The following is a 14,956-nucleotide window of genomic DNA, read 5'->3' as shown; positions in this document are numbered from 1 at the left end:
CTTAACAAAATTACGGAATTCTTTGCTCATTCATTCTTTCATTTTCGCTTAAAATCTAAGACTACGAACTAAAACGTAACCCATATTATATTGGTTCATAATCATTGTAGATCAAATTAAACAAATGATAGACATGGCAACATTACAGTACATTAATAAGCCAATATAGCAATATAAATAGTATGCCTTTGGCTAAGAAGCTCACAACATTGGCATCCGGAAGTATAACGCACCAACACACTATGTGTTACCATGTACTTTTATAGTCTGGTTCATACAATTTAGTGAGAAGTAGTCATATACGTGGATGGCAAAAAACAATAACAAGGACCTAAGTGACGTCAGCTTCGTTCTATCTATAGAATAATATGTATTGAATTAAGATCATTAAAAGGTTATGATATAGAATTTGTTTGCACCTTTTTAAACAAAACAATGTATATAGTTTCAAAAATGTCCATCAAAAATACTTCATTGAATAATAAACATTTGTCAATCTTTATTTGAATTTAACCCAGTTTAACCTTCTAATTTTCATATCATTTGTTCAAACAGTTTTCCTGTTTCTTTATATTCACCAAAGACGGCTGACTAGTCAAATTCATCAAAGCTTGATATTTTTGCTGACGACCCCCCCCCCCTCCCCCCAAACTCTTCCCAAATACAACATATGAATGAATGAAAGAATGAATGAATGAAAGAATGAATGAATGAATGAATGAATGAATGAAATAATGAATGAATGAATGAATGAGTGAATGAATGAATGAAAGAATGCATGAATGAATGATAGAATGAATGAATGAATGAATGAAATAATGAATGAATGAATGAATGAGTGAATGAATGAATGAATACATTATTTAATGTCGGTAAAAATACATATTATGCATACATTGTTTATACATAACAAGAACTATTAAGAATGATAACAAAATATAAAAGTAATATTGTGAAAAAAAAATAATGATGTATAGATAATATCTTCTTAATAAAATCTGATTTAGAATCTGTAATTCGTTTAACTCACTCAATCCGAAAGACTTTCGCTACTTTTCAAAATTGGAATAATAGGATATGTATTAAAAATGAGCATGTAGGTACATAGATAGTTTTATTCAACTATCATTAACATACAAAAACTAAAAATATTAACCTCGATACTACGCTTATAATTTGTCTCAGGAAAATGTAATAAATAGGCATGGGGTAAAAGTAACCCCCGGGTAAACTACGGATATAGTCGGTGTTAGGGTTGAGTGAGTTAAGACGTTTCACCGATTTAAGAATTTAAAATAAAATACTTTGCATGCTAAAAAAAATTTTTAAAAAACAAAAAACCAAGACCTTTGGCCACGACTTACTGATTTTCTTGACAGGAGAGCCAGCTTTGTCAGTCTCCGTGAACTCTCCCTGGCCAATGTTGTTGATGGCGGCCACCTGGAACTTGTATTTCTTCTCATGGTCAAGATCAGGTACGGTCACGCTGGTGTGGTAGGCGTCGGTTGTCTCTACGTCACGCCACTTGCCTGTAGGAGTGTCTTCCTTTACCTGAAAATTATTGGATACACCACATGATATAAACAAATTGAAACTTCTTACTTACTTTCTTACTTATTTACTTATTACATATTTACTTACTTACTTATTTACCTACTTATTTACTTACTTACTTTTTTATTTACTTACTTACTTTCTTATTTACTTACTTATTTGCTTTCTTATTTACTTACTTATTTATTTACTTACTTATTTACTTTCTTATTTACTTATTTATTTATCAACTTACTTATTTACTTACTTACTTCTTCTTTACTTATTTATATCCTTACTTATCTGAATTTGCCAACGCAAAAGCTCAAATCGTTTGGTCTTGTGTCTTGTGTCATGACATAAAAGTTTGAAACAACATAATATAAACAAATTGAAACTTCTTACTTACTTACTTACTTATTTACTTACTTACTTACTTACTTACTTACTTACTTACTTACTTATTACTTACTTATCTGAAATAGCCAATACCGTTTGGTTTTGTGTCAAGTTTGAAACAATGTTAAACATAAGCACATTTAAATCGTGAGATTTACTAAAATGTCAAACCTATTCTCTTCATCAATGTCTATCAAACACGTTGTTCTTGTGCTTTTGAAAAGTAATACAAAATGTGAATGAATAAAGGGAAATTTGAACATCTACTAAGAACACGTTTTTATAATCTGATTCCGAAAAGAATAAATACAAAACTATGAGAAAATTATTAGAAAAAAAAGGAGAAGAAAATATTTCAAATTGTGTCAAATTTCAAAGTTGCAATATAAATCTTGAAGAATACTGTGGTGTTTGATTCATTCTGTTTTGTTGATAAAGGGGAAACCCGAAACGTTTATTTGATCTGTTTTTGTAATTAAAGTGAAGCTTACATTCAACTTCACGTTGTTATTTACAATATAAATCTTACATGTTTGGAAATCATGAACGTGTGTGTGTGTATATACATATATATATATATATATATATATATATATATATTTATATGTGTGTGTGTGTGTGTGTGTGTGTGTGTGTGTGTGATTTTTATAGTAAATAAGTACTTACCTGTACCAGATACTTTTTAATCCTGGCGCCTCCGTCACTGCTGGGTGCCTTCCAGGCCACTGTCACGGAGTCCTCGGTGCATTTGCCAATTGAAATCTCACTTGGTTTCTTTGGCGGTTCTGGTTGAAGAAAACAGTTTCATTTTTTTAAAAATATAAGTGTCAGGAAATTTGTCAATTTAAAGACGCAGTCGCAGCCGCCATCTAGCTGAGTGTCATCTCACTAAATGTACGGCTATGTCGTCTTGTGGTATGGCACTCGCTTTAGGATCGGAAGATCTTGGGTTTGAGCCTCGCTCGGCGCAAAAATGAGTCCTTGGAAAAGGCTCTTTACTCACATTCTCTCAACGTCTAAATATGTAAAATGTGTACCTGGTCGTTAACAGCGTTGTCTCTTTCGAAAAATATTGTACCATCGCATAACAGGCGTCATGTCCCGTTTTAATTGTTAAGTGTTGCTGTTGGCCAGGGACCCCTTATAAAGCGCTTTGAGCACGTTTAGTGGATATTGCACTATATAAAAGCTCAAAGAAAAAAAGGAAGAAAAATATATGTTTTTAAATTTAGTTGAGTTTAAATCAGTTTTCCGTGTTCCTTTCATTTATTTACTGTTTATTGTAAAGGCAATAACAATTTGATCTGTGGGTCTTTTCGAACTCATTAATTTTTGTCAAAGCCAAAAAAACAAAAATACTACAACAAAAAAAATAATAAATAAATTAAAAAAAAAAAACAAACAAAACAAAAAACCACAACTCCAGTTTGATCACTATAATAATAATACACGACATTTATAATTTGGTTCTTCAGAGGAAAGTATCCGGAGCCAGGTTATTTTTAACCTTTCTATTTGTTTTTGTCTGCTTCAGATATGGAACTGCATGATGATGATGATGATTTGTTTTTTTACTAATCATAGTGTACGACTATACCTTGTTTGGTTTTAAGTACAATAGCATCAGACGCTTCCAGATATCCGCTGTCTCCTTCCTTATTGGTGGCCTTGACCCGGAAGTAGTATTCGTTATTCACGACCAAGTTTCTGGCGGTGAATTTGGTGACGTTGGCAGTGGTGGTACCAGCACGACCCCACGTGGTTCGACGGGATTCTCGTATCTCGATGACGTAGTTGAGGATGGGACTGCCGCCATCTTGTTTGGATGGTTTCCATTCTAGTTCGCAGGAGTCTTGTGTCAGAGAGTTGATGATCAACGGCCCTTCAGGAGGTGATGGGACATCTGAAGGTAGAGAAGTTTTACGTTAATGAAATGGTTTGTGGCCTGTTATCTCAAAATGGAGTTATGTTGGGTGAGAAAACAACAACAACAACAACAACAACAACTACTACTACTACTACTATTACTACTACTACTACTACTACTACTACTACTACTAACTACATACTACTATATTACTACTATACTACTACTACTACTACTACTACTACTACTACTACTACTACTACTACTACTACTACTACTCTCTGCGCTGCTCTACTACTACTACTACTACTACTACTATACTACTACTACTACTACTACTACTACTACTACTACTACTACTCTACTACATACTACTACTACTACTACTACTACTACTACTACTACTACTACTACTACTATCTCACTATCTACTACTACTACTACTACTAACTACTACTACTATACTACTACTACTACTACTACTACTACTACTACTATACTACTACTACTACTACTACTACTACTACTACTACTACTACTACTACTACTACTACTAACTACTACTACTACTACTACTTCCACTACCACCACTACTACTACTACTACTACTACTACTACTACAAATAATAATAATAATAATAATAATAATAATAATAATAATAATAATAATAATAATAATAATAATAATAATAATAATAATAATTACTTACCGAATGGCGACTTCATTACAACAGGCCTTTCGATCTCCGTAAATTCACTGGTGCCTTGTCTGTTGATGGCAGCGACGCGGAAATAGATCTCGCCTCCTTCAGGCAGGTTCCTAAGGCGGGTGTTCGTCGTGTCACCAGAGACCTTGTCAGCCCGAGACCAGGACGTCTTCGAGGCGTCCCGTTTCTCCACGACGTATCCGGTGATTGGGGAACCACCGTCATCCTCTGGTTCTGTCCATTCAAGAGTGATGGAGTCTCTGGCGAGGATTTTGGCGACGATAGGTCGACGTGGTGGGGATGGAGGTTCTGTGGTACAAATAAGAACACAAATGAGAATTAATAATGAAAAGGATAATTTTTCCTCTTCTGTTACAAACTGTTGATATTTTGCATTTATCATATTGTAATCGACATCCCTATATTATCATATTTTGGACCTAAAAGCGTATCAAAATGAGAAATCATAATATTGGCAAGCCTGCATATGATGCCTTTTGATATTCCATATATTGGCAAACCTCAAAGTACCGAGAATATATTACTTTTACATGACATGAGTGAGATTATACATGATACAAACACTAACCTCTCTGCCTCTGGGGAGTTATGGAGTCTGAATCCAAGGGCTTGCTGCTACCAATCTTGTTGAAGGCAATCACACGGAACCAAACCTTCTGGTCAGGGGTCAAGTCCTTCACTTTGACCTGGTTGAGAGGAAACAAGATATAACATAAAAAGCTATGCTGGCATTTTCATAACTTCTGGTGTTAATGATTACATCGAGAAAGAGAATATTAATTTGATTATTCAGAAGAAAAGCACATCAGCAAAATACGTTTTCATTTCGAGGAAATGATATATCAAAAAATAAAGTATCTTTCTTTAAGTTTCGATAAAATTGTCAATCATTTTTATTCAGGCAACTCGTACATTATACCCTGTTTTATTCTCTCATTTTCTTGTCAATCCACAGAGGTGCCAACCCCTCCAAAAGGACCCCTGGTGTTCTCTGACATCACCAAAAAGGAAGCCACAGTCACCTGGAAGCACAGTGAAAACGATGGCGGTGCTCCCATTTCCCATAATATGGAAATCGAATAAATATTAAAGTAACCAATATGGACTCCCCTTAAGACAAGGTCAGTAAAATCATAAAATCTCATCGGTCAAATATCATTCTCTTACCTTGGTAACATCCTTGTCAGTGATAGTAACTTCCCTCCAGTTGTCTCCCTTGGTACTCATGTCCACCCTGTATGCTGTAATGGGGGCGCCACCGTCGTCTCTGGACGGAAGCCATTCCAGTGTCAGGCTGTCTGACGTCACGTCCGAGAATCTCACCGGTCCGACAGGTCTTTCAGGGGCAGCTAAGAATTTAACAAATTAATGGCCATTTTATGAGTTCCCTTTTCCTTCCAATTATAATATACAATCTTCATGTTTTATCTAATAGATCTCTGTAATCATTCCTATGTGTGTTTACCATCTTTCCGGAGGGGGCATTGTGACCGTAGCCATCGTAAAGTTACAGCCTGACACTGACCAAAAAATGACGTCAAAATGCCAGTCTTTTGCCACAAAAGAAAACAAATCGTGAGTTGTATTCAATAGTTCAACCAATGAAATAACTTGTTTCCATGAGCTCTACTAACGATAACTCACTAGACGCTACACAAACCTAAAAAAAATGACGTCAAACTGCCAGTCCTAGAGGGTTCTAGTGTCAGGCTATATTTTAACGATGGCTACGGTGTGACTCAGTGGAATGGGCTTTTCTGCGTACCCAAAAGGTACCGAGTTCGACTACCCGCCGCGCAGTGTAGCTTTGTGCAAGTCACCTCGCTCAGGCTAACGCTGTGTCACTGCATAGTCTTCCCCGGCCCTTGGAATAGCCCTTAACTCTCTCCTTACGGGTTATTTTCGATATTCTCCCAAATTGGTAGACTTACCCAGCAGAAAAATTGTTTTTTTTTTAAAAAACACAAACAAGCTCTCTACAAAACAACTTTATGTTCTTATTGATTAAACAAAGATCATTCTTCAAAGTTTGTAATGTACAAAATAAATCTTTCTTTTTTAAATATATATCGTGTCGTAACAAATGTGACGATTTTGCTGCAGGTGGTAAGGAGAGGGTTAAAGACAAGTTTGGGGACGAATAATTGGAATTTTACTTTACTTTTATATTTGTTTACCTAGTTTACTTTTTTATAAACCTATTTTCCTAAAAACATTACTGTCTCCTTTATATCTAGACTTCTATTTTTAACTTTATCTAACAATCGTTATTTCCTATTTTAAACATTCATCTCCTTACTTGGTTCTTTCACAGGGACAACAGCTTCTGACGTTTCAGTACTGGGGCCCATTCCCTCCTCATTCTCTGCGGACACTCTAAAGAAGTACTCGTTTCCTTCGTAGAGACCTGTCACGTCCAATGAGGTCACGCTGCCTTTGGTGGTACCTCCCTTCATCCAGGAACCCCAGCGCTTATCCCGGCGTTCTACAAGATAGGAGGTGATGGGAAGACCGCCATTGTCAGATGGGGCTTTCCATTCCAGTACGGTGGAGTTGGATGTCACATTTGTGGCTTTCAGGTTTTCTGGTGCGCTAGGTTTGTCTTCAAAGGAAAAGAAAGTGAAACGATATGAAATTTATTGAGTGTAATTTCGAGGGATTCATGCAGTAAACCTGATTTTGTTTAATTTTGAGTGTATTAATACATCAGTATGTGTGGCGAAATCAGAGATCAATATCATTCATAGTGTGTTGCATAATAAAAAGTGCTCTTTTTTAAATGATAATACATTGACACAGTGAAACAGAGCCACAGTCTAAAGCTAGTAGTCTATAGTCCATTTGTATTCATTTTGCAGAGTAAGGTGCGGCTATGTGGTGTTGTAGTATGACACTCGCTTTTGGATCGGAAGGTCCTGGGTTCGAGCCTCGCGCTCGGCGCATAGTTGAGTCCTTGGAAAAGGCTCTTTACTCGCTTTCTCTCGCCGTACTCAGGTGTAAAATGAGTACCTGGCCGTTAACAGCGTTGTCTTTGTCCGAAAAATGGTAATATCGCCTGACAGGTATCATGTCACGTCCTACATTTTAAATGTTGCTGTTGAACAGGAACCCCTTGTAAAGTGCTTTGAGCACATTTAGTGGATATTGCGCTATATAAAAGCTCAATTTTTTTTTAAATGTTATATAATATGTAAGCCCAAACAAACAACCCAAAAATACTGTAATAATTACAACCTGGCTATCCTTATAAATGTCCCAATGTGTACATTGATTGCATATATCAAAATGTTACCAAATGATTGCATTATCAAAATCTTACTAAATGAAAGCATATATCAAAATGTTATTAAATGATAGAATATATCAATTTGATAGTAAATGATTGCATGTATCAAAATGTTAATATGTGATTACATATATCAAAATGTTACTATATGATTGCATAATATATCAAAATGTTACTATATGGTTGCATATATCAAAATGTTACTATATGGTTGCATATATCAAAATGTTACTAAATGTTTGAATATATCAAAATGTTACTTACTGTAAGGTGACTTGAGAACCAAATTCGATTCCCCTTCTAAAGGTTTGGAAGTTCCAGCAACATTCTCAGCCATGACCCGGATGTTGAACTCTTGACCTTCTGGCAAGTGAGTGACGTCACAGGTCAGCTTGTCCCCACCCACTCTCTCTACGAGCGTCCAAGAACTTTTCCAGGATTCTTTCTTCTCCACGATGTAATGAGAAATGGGAGCACCGCCATCGTTTTCACTGTGTTTCCAGGTGACGGTGGCTTTCTTTTTGGTGATGTCAGAGAACACCAGAGGTCCTTTTGGAGGGGTTGGCACCTCTGTGGATTGACGAACACATGTGAGAATAAAACAGGGCATATAGTACGAGTTATATAGTTTGATTTGATGCTAACTTTCTTAAAGCATCAGAGTCATAGATCCTGAGAAGAACTTATTTACTCATTCGAACCAGCGACCATCTGAGCTCTAGCCCTTCAGTCTTGTGCCTTGACGTATCCTAATAAGAAAGCTAACCAATCGTGGTTTTTATGGGTTAAAAATGAACAGTACCTACTCATCTGGTAATGACTACAAATGAATATAACAGCTTCGAAAGAAAAAAAAAAGAACTAAATACATAACACAGAACATTTCGGGCTCAAACCCCTTCTTCAGCAAATGAAAAAAAAAATCAATGAAAAAAAAAGAAAAATACATCACTTATTAAATTCTAGACTGAGAGCAGTGAAGTATTCGGCACGCATTGTCCTCACGGAAATGAATATATTTTGTTAATTACCTTTGTACAGTTCATAGCTTCATATAGTCTTTATCATAGTTATTATCAGTGGCGTTGCGTGCTGACGATATAAGTTGGTGCCAGAATCAAAAGAAAATGGCTTAAAACATGCTATATTTGTAAATACAAAAGAAAGAAAAAAAATTAAAGAAAAGACTTACTCAAATAAGTAAGAGGCGATGTTTACCATTACTCGGTTTAATTATTTTTTCAATGCTGTATGTATCCATTTTAAAAGATGGATGCGGTGCCAGGCACCAAATCGACCAATAATATAGCCACGCCCCTGGATTATCATTTACAAATTTCAGCTCTGTCCTCCACCATGACCGATGTTACAACTATAACTCACCGATAGGCTTGTCCAGTTTGATGGCCTTAGAAGTGACCGCTTTCTCTCCTGATCCAATCTCATTTTCAGCAGTCACAGCAAACAGCCATTCTACTTCTGGGGTGAGATCGGTCACATTGATGGAGGTCTTATAACTGTCCACGGTAGACACCTGTATCAATAAAATATTACAAATATATATGTATATATATATATATATATATATATATATATATATATATATATTATAGATTATTTTATATAATTTATTGGATGATACAATTTTTCATGCGGTAAATTAAAAACAAGTGTCAATAAATATTATGGAACCGAAGACAACTCAAAAAGTTTGTGATAAATACAAATACTTATAACTTTTCCTTTAGCATCTTTTATTACGAACACCATTAGTAAAAGAAGTAAGTTGGAAGCTTTTCACCATCCGACTGATTAGGTCATTTACTGTAACAAATGTCTAGACCAATAAGGTGATGTACCTTTGTCCACAAGTCACTTCCTTTCTTGGATTTTTCCACGTGGTATTTCTTGACACGTGACCCTCCGTCGCTTGCAGGGGCGGTCCATTCTAGAGTCAGACTGTCTTTGCTGATGTTCTTGACACGAACAGATTCAGGAGCGCCTGGGGCAGCTGAAAAAGAGATATAAAATAAAAACAATTGAGCTTTTTTTGAGCGCAATATCCACTAAACGTGCTCAAAGCGCTTTACAATGGGTCCCTGGCCAACAGCAACACTTAACATTTAGTACGGGACATGACGCTTGTTAGGCGATATTACATTTTTTGGGACAGAGACAACGCTGTTAACGGCCAGTTACTCATTTTACACCTGAGTACGGTGAGATAATGTGAGTAAAGAGACTTTTCCAAGCAATCAACTATGCGCCGAGAGTTACAAAGAAATCAGATTGTTCTTCTTACCCAAAATCTAGGCCGGTCTTAGAACTCATCATCAATATGTGTCATTAAGTCAAATTTTACCCCCTTTATAACATTCTAAAAAGCACTATTTTTAACCAGGAGTTAAAAAGAAAATAAGTTTGTTCTTCTTACCCAAAATCTTGACCGTAATTAGAATTCATCACCCTTTCTCACATTCCAAAAAGCACTATGTTTAACCAATAGTTACAAAGAAAATAAGTTTGTTCTTTTTACCCAAAATCTTGACCAGTCTTAGAATTCATCACCCTTTCTCACATTCCAAAAAGCACTATGTTTAACCAATAGTTAAAAGGAAAATAAGTTTGTTCTTCTTACCCAAAACCTTAGCCGGTCTTAGAATTCATCACCCTTTATAACATTCGAAAAAGCACTATGTTTAACCAATAGTTACAAAGAAAATAAGTTTGTTATTTTTACCCAAAATCTTGGACGGTCTTAGAACTCAACATCTATATGTGCCATTGAGTCAAATTTTACACCTTTTATAACATTCCAACAAGCACTATTTTTAACCAGGAGTTACAAAGAAAACAAGTTTGTTCTTCTTACCCAAAATCTTGGCCGGTCTGATTCCTTCACTGAGCAGACCAGGTCCTTGTCCCTCCTTGTTGACGGCCACGACCTGTGCCACGTAGTCAGTGTCCGGGGTCAAACCTGTCAGTGTCAGACTGGTCTCCGTGGCCGGGATTTCCTTGAAAGTGGTCCATGTAGACCGCCGGACCTCTTTGAACTGGACCACGTAGCCGGTGACGGGCATACCTCCGTCGGACTCTGGTGGCTGCCAGGATAGGTGTGCTGATTTCTCCTTGACGCCTGTGACCTTGACGGGGCCTTGAGGTGCTGATGGTGGGTCTGGTTTTTTTTTCATTATATGAAATGAAGATAAAACAAACAATAAGTAAAGTTTAGATGAACATATTGTAATATATATATATATATATATATACATGTACACACCACACACAACACACCTACACACACACACACACACACACACTCATAGTATAAGCAATGAGAGCACACCACAACAATGTCACTACACATCAACACTAATCACAACTACACAACGGAAGCAAGGACATGCACCTCGTATGGAATACAATTTTTTCTTCAGGACATTATGCCGACTGAGGACGTGGAATAAACCCACAGAAACGAACGTCTCGGCCATATAATGTGAGTGACAATTTATAATTTTATATATATATATATATATATATATATATATATATATATATATATATATATATATATATAAAGCAAATATTAATTATGTGTACAATTGTGTTATGAAGTTGTAACGTAATGAAACGTATAAGAGTTGAGAGAATGAAGAGAAACAAATATCTCACTGTAGGGACTCTTAATTTTGATGGCAACTTCCATCTCCAAGGGCGGACTACTGCCGACTTTGTTCTCTGCAAACACACGGAAGTAGTAATCCTTGCCATCCACGAGGTTCTGTACACACATGGACGTGATGTCAGGGGTGACCTTGTCCACTCGGCTCCAGCCCATCCTCAATGCGTCGCGTTTCTCGACCAGGTAGGCCTTCAGCGGGGATCCGCCGTCATCTTTCGGGGGTTTCCATTGGATGGTCACCGAATTCCTTGTCATTTCCAACACTTCCATTGGGCCGACGGGTTTCGATGGGAGAGCTACATAGGAGTGTAGGGAGAGAGAGAGAGAGAGAGAGGAAGAGGGCAGTTAAGTTATAAAGTAATCATTCAGTGTCCATTAGGCTAGTAAGTGAGGCCGGAGTTTACTCGGTTTCTATAGCTTGAAATGTACAACAGCAAAATACTTTCCGCCATATCTAACATCTTCAGTCACCCAATCACTGCTGAGTGAACAGGGGGGTCTGGAAAAAATATCGACTTTATATGGGCCCCTTTGCGTGTGAAGCGAGTACTCTACCAACTGAACTATCAAGACTTCAGTTGAGTAAATGATGTAACATTAAACCAAGTTTGAATAACTGCGTTAGACTGGTCTCGTGTCGTAGTAAAGCGATACCAAAAGGGAAACAATTAAAAGTTAAGATAATCAGATATAGATAGGATGTATTGGATTAATGTTCTTTTTGAAAATATATTTTGCCTACTCAATATAGTACATGAATTGGAAAAACTTCAAAGAAACAAAAGTCAAAACAAATCAGAACAAAAAATCAATATGGCATTGGAAAAAAAAACCATCTCCGATTTTCGTAACATATCTATGGTCTATTTTAAACAAGTACAGAGCTGCCAACTTTAAATTTCAAAAATTCGAATTTTCCAAGGGAAAAAAAAAGAAGAAAAATTCACTTTAGATAGCTTTAGAAATAAATAATTTGCTCTCAGCATTGTCCAAAAACGCTCCAAAGTCCTGAATATAGGTTCTGAGAAGCTAGACTTTCCTTCTCAACATGATTAATTGAGTCAAAGCGACATAAGCAGCTCTGTAGCTGGAGCCAAAAATTCGTGTTTCTACGAATTTTTTGTAGTACTAGGCAGGTCTTCAAGTGGGGTTTTTTTTTCTCCAAAAATACAACTTACTGGCTTTCCTCTGAGGGACCACACGATCCGATTCTAAAGGTCGGCTCACTCCAATCCTGTTCTCTGCAATGACTTCGAAGACGTACTTGGAACCGGTTTTCAGATCTTTCACTTTGAGTTTCGTGACCTTCCCGTCAGTCTTGGCGAGTTCCTTGAAGTCTCCGCCATCTTCAGACATTCTGACGGTGTATGACGTCACTGGAGTGCCGCCATCTTCTTTTGGTGCCAGCCAGTCTAGCGTCACGCTGGTTTCTGTTAGGTCTTCGAATCTGACCGGTCCTGTAGGAGCGCTAGGCGTAGCTGTAAGGTCAAATGGAAGATATTCTTACAATGTGTTACAGTGAATGACATAATCAGTCGGATGGTGAAAAAGTTTGAACTGAGATATTGCCAAGTTTAGTTAGAAGGTCAATTTTTATCAAATTTATTCTTGTTATAAATGATTAAATCAACCCTTTTTGTACATCTTCGGGAAATATCAAAGCTAAATTTTCACTTCTAAATATTTTTTACAGCTAGTCAAGTTGAAAAAGTATGAAATTTGAGAAAAGTTGCTGGATACCTTTCCCATACATTCGACCATAACTTCATGAAAAATCACCCAATTTACTTCAAATAAAGATTAAAATGCTCTGGGGAGCATACTCTTTCAGAAAATGCAAATCCAAAATTTTCACCTTCCGACTGATTATGACACATATGTGTAATTTACAGCAAAATTTACTCCTAATCAGGCTTGAATAATATACTAGCAGTTAAATTAATAAGCAGCTTCAGTTATTTTGATTAGTCTTTTTGTGTTAAATAATACAAATAATATTGTAACATAATTGTAAATAAAAGCGTTGGTTAAATTTTGTGGGAAAACATGCCATTAATAGTAAAGATTAAAAATGTAAACAAAACCAACGATATTGAATTGGTGTATACAAAAACAATAGAAGACAAATCTTTGCAGAAACATTGAGAAACACATTTGAAATGCCGACAGCTAGTGTAAACAATAACAATTATGACAATTTAAAGACATGTATAGTTTTGTGCACTCAAACAATTGGTTATAGAGGAGTGATTTTAAATCAGAGATTTGTGTTAGAAGACAATAATATATTTTTCTATCCAAATAAACATCGTTTGAAATAGACATCTAAAAATACATTTTAATGGAGATCTATGTAAATGCGAAAAGCTGAACGATTTGGTGTATCAAACGTATCATCTCAAAGAACATTACGTGCAAAGGGAAATAGGGAAAATAAAATGGTTTGACCTATTTCTACGTAAACTTCATTACAAGTCTGATGACATTAATCGTTATGATCCGACGTGTACATATAAGCAGGTCTGACATCCGAACAAACTTATAGGCCTAGTTTAACATTGTTGTAATGGACAATATTTTACGTCATTTTTTTGAGATTTCAATTACAACAATGAACCCGTAAAAAATTGGATTATCAAACCTGAAAATGTGTGCACGTCGTTATAATGGTCCCATTGATGTAAGAAAAATACTCTTAAACCAAACTCACCCATTACGTTAATAATATTATAACAAACCCATTATTGTGTTTGATTACCAGACCCGTAAATATATGCACGGAGGTCCATATGCATTTCTAAATCTTACAACCAAGGAAAGTTGATGAAGGAAATATCTATGTCAATGGTCTGACTAGGTTGTTTTCTCTAAATCTATTAGCTGGGAAATACGAGGGGACCTATATTTAAGTCGATTATTTGATGAGCAGGGAAATGAAAAAGAATTGAGCTTTTATATAGCGAAATATTCACTAACCGTGCTCAAAGCGCTTGGCAAAGGATCCTACAGCAACATTTAACATTTAGCACAGGGCATGACGCCCCTTAGGCCATATTACATTTTTTTCGAACAGAGACAACGCTATTAACGGCCAGGTACTCATTTTACACCCGAGTACGGTGAGAGAATTTGAGTAAAGAGCCTTTTCCATTGATTCAGCTATGCACCGAGCGAGGCTCGAACCCAGGACCTCCCGTATCAGAAAGCGAATATCATACCACAAGACCACATAGCCGCACAAATGAAAATGAAATATTTAATTACTTTCGACGGAGAGAATGAAAGTGGACATTCCATGTTAAAAAAGGTGAATTGTGTTAAAGGAGAGGGGTCGGTTTGGCAATGGGGTGGGATTGAAATGTAGACATTTAGAAAACAAAAGTGGTGTTGAAATGTAGATGTGTAAGGCAAAACAGAGTTGGATTGAAATGTAGAAATATACTCAACAGATAGTTGAT

The 14,956-nt window shown here is 36.3% G+C and overlaps 1 protein-coding gene across 1 annotated transcript in view; it reads right to left on the bottom strand.

The window, feature by feature from the left end:
* LOC144958989 (uncharacterized) overlaps positions 1-14,956 on the bottom strand; it is a 589,046-nt gene that overhangs the window by 157,902 nt on the left and 416,188 nt on the right. The window contains exons 202-214 of the mRNA XM_078891292.1: positions 12,677-12,976; positions 11,489-11,794; positions 10,686-10,988; positions 9,673-9,824; positions 9,197-9,347; positions 8,078-8,383; positions 6,827-7,129; positions 5,695-5,876; positions 5,096-5,213; positions 4,510-4,815; positions 3,530-3,835; positions 2,599-2,717; positions 1,365-1,551 (exon numbers count right to left, since the gene is read on the bottom strand). Coding sequence (XP_078747418.1) covers positions 1,365-1,551; positions 2,599-2,717; positions 3,530-3,835; positions 4,510-4,815; positions 5,096-5,213; positions 5,695-5,876; positions 6,827-7,129; positions 8,078-8,383; positions 9,197-9,347; positions 9,673-9,824; positions 10,686-10,988; positions 11,489-11,794; positions 12,677-12,976 — 3,039 coding nt within the window. The remainder of the gene's footprint in view (positions 1-1,364; positions 1,552-2,598; positions 2,718-3,529; positions 3,836-4,509; positions 4,816-5,095; positions 5,214-5,694; positions 5,877-6,826; positions 7,130-8,077; positions 8,384-9,196; positions 9,348-9,672; positions 9,825-10,685; positions 10,989-11,488; positions 11,795-12,676; positions 12,977-14,956) is intronic.

Source organism: Berghia stephanieae, chromosome 13 (genome assembly GCF_034508935.2).
Source record: "Berghia stephanieae isolate SIO BIC M18660-M18661 chromosome 13, UCSD_Bste_1.3, whole genome shotgun sequence".
NCBI lineage: Eukaryota > Metazoa > Mollusca > Gastropoda > Nudibranchia > Aeolidiidae > Berghia > Berghia stephanieae.
This window is presented reverse-complemented; position numbering and strand designations above follow the sequence as displayed.